Raw genomic sequence first — 5,837 nt, 5'->3', positions numbered from 1 at the left:
TAGGTGCATCAATCACTCTTTTGGACACAATGCCCCCGTTCCTTGGCAAACTCGGGAATTCCTCCCAAATAACTTATACACCCTGCTACTTCTTCCTGCAACGGGGGAATAAAAAATTCCATCTTCGGGGGAATCCACCATTTCCCCGCTCGCAGCTGGCTCCCCGCCAGACAACATGCAATTCCTCGCTTCAACAGGGGAAACAAATACTTCCGCTCCAACGGTAACCTCCCTCCCCCGTTTGACGACATTCCTACCCCCAACGGAGAAATGAGCAACGCGTGCCCTCCTCAAGCACCTAGTGCTTTCAAACGAAAACTCCAATAGTTACGAAATTCAACAATTCAACAAGAAACAGAAGCTATTAGAAACAGCAGCCATTAGCAATATCAACACCAAGAAACAGCAACTTTCACCACGAACACATGTGCGATGCGCAAGCAACAAAGGAGACAGACGAAACACCGCTAAGCATTTCGCCCGGCGTGCTAACGCTTCTATACCAATATATATACTTATATACCAATATATATATATATATATATATAAATCTATAATAAAAATCAAAAAAACGTACAAAGTAATAAATATTAAAATAGTTTCATGGATGAATTAAATAATTGTGATTTTATTCTCTAAATTATATAGTTATATATTTATATTGTGACATTTAATTTAATTTTGATAAATTAAATTGAATGTTTAGCAGTATTTCTTCCGACTTATCCTTCTTAGTTCAAATTTCGCTGGAGTAGAATTTGCCTTTCGTCCTCTCCAGGTCGATAAAATAAGTACCAGTCGAACACGAGGATCGATGTAAACAACTTCTCTCCTTCCCGGAAATTGCTGGCCAAAATTTGAAACAAATATATTGTTTTGCATATTTATTATTAAGAAGAAAACAAATGTCAGACGTTTTACAATTCTAGTTATCCTCATATCAATCTTATTTCATTGTGTAACTTATTCTGACTGAATTATAAGGCAGTGAACAATTAATTGAATAATAAGTATTTAATAAAATGTCTAATTACTTGCATATCACATCCATTTGCTGTTTTAACGAGGATTTATCTGGTGATGCTGCCATTGGGATATTTAATTTCATTGTACAATTCATAAATTCACCGACAGCTGTATTCATACAACCATTGCTCAATGGTATCCACAGAAAAATAGTAACTGAAATATAGAATGGATAAGGAGTTATTTAAATAATTAGTTATAAATGCGTTTAATTGTGTAACGTGTGTCTTTTTTGAGTGAGCTTATATGTGTATATGCTTGGCCAACAATTTTTTTATTGCGTTTTCAAAGTCTTAACATTTACACAACATTGCAATATTATACAGTATATGTGTGGCAATATTTGCAATAACTTGGGTTTAGGGTGGATTCCATTGCGCAGCACCACGTTGAATAAATATCTTCTACTAGACCACCAAGTTGATCAATAACAAAAATTGTTGAACTGAAAGGCAGAAACAATCTGTAATCAGGAATTGTACCCACAAACATTTACCCACCTCCATACATTTATTTACTAGAACAAACAAGCAATTTTAAAGATAGGATATTTCACTGTTATCTGGGGATGTGTAGGTCTGGTGTGTAGGTCTGGTGCAGGTGACTTCGGGCATGTCCAGAGACATTTAGAGCTGTAGCACACATGTCTAAGGGCCAGGGTTGTGTACCTTAGTCTATGTTCTCATTGTTGTATTGCACAGAAATAACTTCTACTACTTGACATAGAATGGGGATCTTGACAGGTACTACCAGCCCTTAACGAAATTAAGAGCTGTGGTGAATAAGGGTAGCTTGATACTTTTCAAAACTTCAGAAACCACGAACCGGAAAGCCATTGCTGGATGTAGCTTAATGTCTAATAAAGGAATCGAGAAGTTCTATATGACATGTACCTATAAGAATGGAGAAAGTGATGTTAGCTGTCGCTATTCTCATTCCGAGAAATGTCAAAGATTGATTAAATTGGCTGGTAGTATTAAACTGATACGAAATCTATGAAAGCCTCAAATTACAGAATTGAAACAGCTTAATGGAAACGCCTAACTTGATCGCTAGACCTACTAGAAGTAACAATGGAACTATCCTGTTTAATTAAACAACAGAAAGGAAATAGATAATACAGCCCTATATCACAGTAAAAGGATAATCACAGGTGTGTTGCATGACGGTGGATGTGTGACTGGACAACAATTTGCTTTGTAAAGTGATCAATAACAGCAATACAAAGGAATATCAAATTAGCTATCGTGAGAGTAATAGTGTCTGGATGATTAATACAGAAGGGAGGAGCGTTTTGATGACTAATTCAGAGAGGAGAACTAGTATAGAAAGGATTACCTAACACACCGACTCGTACAACATAATATTGATTTCTAACATGGTTACAAGACTCAACATGCCTGAGAGAGTGGATTGTGAATAAAATCGACACCAATACTTGACTAATAAAGTCTTATAAAATCAAATCATGAATGATGAACAAAAATCGCAGCCTGACAGAAACACATAATAAAATGAACGATCTTCATAGATGCTCTAAAAAATATTCCAGTCCACATCCATTTTAGAGTTGTCGATGATAAATAAGATGCAATTATTTTACCACGAAAACTGGTTCTAACTTATTCAGTTTTTTTGTACAGAATTATGACTACGAATCGTTGAGAAATTTTTCTGACATGCTTATTTTTAGAGTTGAGAAAAACAAAGAGCTTCTTTAACAATTAAATATTTCTCACACACTCACTGCACGGTAATGTTAGTTATTTAGACAAAACCTTCCACTGTATCAGTCATTTAGATGCTTTTTATAAAACGTGTAAATAACGTGAAACAATAAAACCTTTGAACTAAACGAAAATCAACGAAAAAAAATGTAAAAGAAGAAAAAGAAAACACATTTCAAAAGACTTGATAAATCATTGTGAATAAACGAAAGCACAGAAAATACTGTGGGAATATTTTTCACAGACATGAAAAGAAAAAATATATCTAAAACGACCATGATTTCTATCAGTAAATGAGTAGAATAATTAAAATTGCTTCTCTAATTATTAACCCATTTTATTTTCAAGTAAAAATGTCTTTTATATTTATTTTTTAGAATGTTATTTATTAAACATTGATATTTTATGCATCAACTAACTATGAACTTCTGTAATTTAAATCAGGGGTAGGGAAACTTTATAGTGCGGCGGGCAAAAATTTCCAAAGAAAAAGGCCCGCAGGCGGATCACAAGTTCTAACCCTTATATCTGTGGAAATCTTGTATATATCTATGTATAATTCGATATACATCAATAAAGATAAGTTTAACACATTAAATTATCACGTAACATCTTCATTCACGCCGCCACAGAATTTAGCATGTTTATATTACTTATGAGGTATTCTATATCTTTCAGTTAGAGTGTAGTTTGGTCTCAAGAGGGTAGTACAAACTTAGCAGTATTTGTTTTATAGTGAAAAGAAAATTTCCATTCAAATGGCAATTGCCATTTTAACCGTTTTAAGTTGTAGTAGAAACGCGACCTATGTCGCAAATAGGCATACTAGTATCGTATAAATTTAATAATTGAAAAATTTACTATATTTTGTTCATACGAGTATATTATCCTGCGGGCGTAATAAAATGGGCTCGCGGGCGTAAACTGCGCCCGCCGGCAAGGATTTCTCCACCCCCAATTTAAATAATTCCCCACAATTCATCAGCAGCCCTTCCTTGTACGATGGTGCTTGAACTATGAAGAACTTTAATACCTCATCTCCCATATTCTTTTGGAAGTTGTTTAACCTTAGAACAATCTCTTAGATAGACAAATGCCCAATGACATTCTCTCTGTGACTTTTCGTTCTTTTCTTCAGGTTAATATATATATGGTATAATTATAAACAAGGCAAATTTTTAGCCATTTCTTCGCAGACTGAAAAAAAATGATGAACAACTTTAATCGATTTATACGCCTCCTCATAGGCGGCTATATATATATATATATATATATATATAAAACCATTTCTTCCCTCTTTAAGACAGTACATATTGTAATTAAGGGGATTTAGCTGATATTTCTAGCAGGTGTAGAAGTCTGTGGTGGTTTATGTACGTCTGAGGTCATTCTGTTGAAATTTGAATGAATTAACCCTGATTGTATAAGTTCATGTACTTAAGTAATCATCTGAATGATTCCTTAAGCTTACTTCTCCTCCTCGTAATAACGACATAACGAATTCAATGACAACTCCTCTAAGTGTTCCTTGGTATCTGCAGTAAATATCAGTTAAATGTCCATCAAATCACATTCAAGCGCCTTTAAAAATGGGTAGAACTTACTGGATAATGTAGTCTTGAATGTACAATGATCGATAAAATTAAAACGAATTGGTCACAGATGGAGCGCGGCGATACACCATAGGTATGTACGATATTACAAATGGCATGAGATTTATCACTCACATTAACATACGAATGATTAGCAAAAATTTGGGGATCAAATCCTATCTACAATACTTAGTAAATAGCTAACATGGATCATTAAATCTATTTATCAAAGCGAATTTGCCAACAAAGATGGTAGCTGTAGGAGAATAATTCATTTTACCCCTTTATCAAAATCTCTTGCTTTCTTTCTGTTTGCATCTATCTATCTATCTATCTATCTATCTATCTATCTATCTATCTATCTATCTATCTATCTATCTATCTATCTATCTATATTGTATACATCAAACGCTCTATTGGAAGTTATGGGGGAGGGACAAAGGAAAATATGGTGATAAAATAATGGAATATTTCATATATCTGTAATAAATTCTTTTTCAAAAACCTTTTGACATGTCGTCTATGCTGCTTCTAACAGTATACGTTTGACAACGCATACTCCGTTGAAAAATTTCTCTTCTGATGTATAAGATGTATTTTCAAACCGTTCGCACTCCCAAAACCTATTTGTATTCTTAACGTTTTGTTCTATAATCGCAAAACTTCTAAGGCTTTGCGATAAAAACAGATTATAATGAATAAACAAATAAATGACTACATTAATTAATTATTTATATGTGTAATATAAAAGGAAAAAAAAAAAGGAATATCACTTTACCAACAAATATGTATCGAGGCAAAATTCCGTCCATTTTCGATGCACTTAGTTCGAAGAAAAATCAAACAGGTTTGGTTGTGACAAGTAAAGACTGTGTTCTATTCTGGAGATAAAGCGATTGAATGTAGGTAGTAACCGTTAACGGTATAGTTTATGCTGTTACCAGTTCTATCATTATTAAAACCTGATTGGTTGCCTTGATGAGGTATGATATTATTATATACAGGTTTACTGGTTTTTCATCAATAAACAACTTCACAGACTTACACGCAAGAACTCATTTGCACAAAATACTTAGAAACCCGTTTTTAGACAGTGCGCAAAATGAGAGCTGCAGTGCACATACATACATACATACATACATACATAATTACATACATACGGAGAAACATACATTCATGCAGGCATACATACGTACATACACACATACATATAACATATCAGTTAAATATAACATGTACAAACACGCACACTAGAAGACACACGATAAAATCAATGTATACAATAATGCTTCTCAACCACTATACTAGAAGCGAGTGTCTGCTAGTATATCACTGTTCTGGGGCCACTACTGTTCATAGTGGCCCTTCTGGACATGCCCACGGTCACTCGGAGAGCCACTGTCACTAGCTATGCTGATGACACAAAGATATCTCCGGCAATAAAGAATCCTGATGATATTGTAAGCCTGCAGAATGACCTAAATGCAATATA

General features: G+C 34.2%; 1 protein-coding gene across 1 annotated transcript in view; it reads right to left on the bottom strand.

Moving 5' to 3' along the window:
• Nucleotides 1-5,321, bottom strand: part of LOC106869697 (uncharacterized) — a 17,808-nt gene extending 12,487 nt beyond the window's left edge. The window contains exons 1-2 of the mRNA XM_014915538.2: nt 5,124-5,321; nt 1,035-1,182 (exon numbers count right to left, since the gene is read on the bottom strand). Of these exons, the coding sequence (XP_014771024.1) occupies nt 1,035-1,182; nt 5,124-5,157 (182 nt within the window). The 5' untranslated portion in view covers nt 5,158-5,321. The remainder of the gene's footprint in view (nt 1-1,034; nt 1,183-5,123) is intronic.
• Nucleotides 5,322-5,837: the final 516 nt, after the last annotated feature.

This window comes from Octopus bimaculoides, chromosome 13 (assembly GCF_001194135.2).
Source record: "Octopus bimaculoides isolate UCB-OBI-ISO-001 chromosome 13, ASM119413v2, whole genome shotgun sequence".
NCBI lineage: Eukaryota > Metazoa > Mollusca > Cephalopoda > Octopoda > Octopodidae > Octopus > Octopus bimaculoides.
This window is presented reverse-complemented; position numbering and strand designations above follow the sequence as displayed.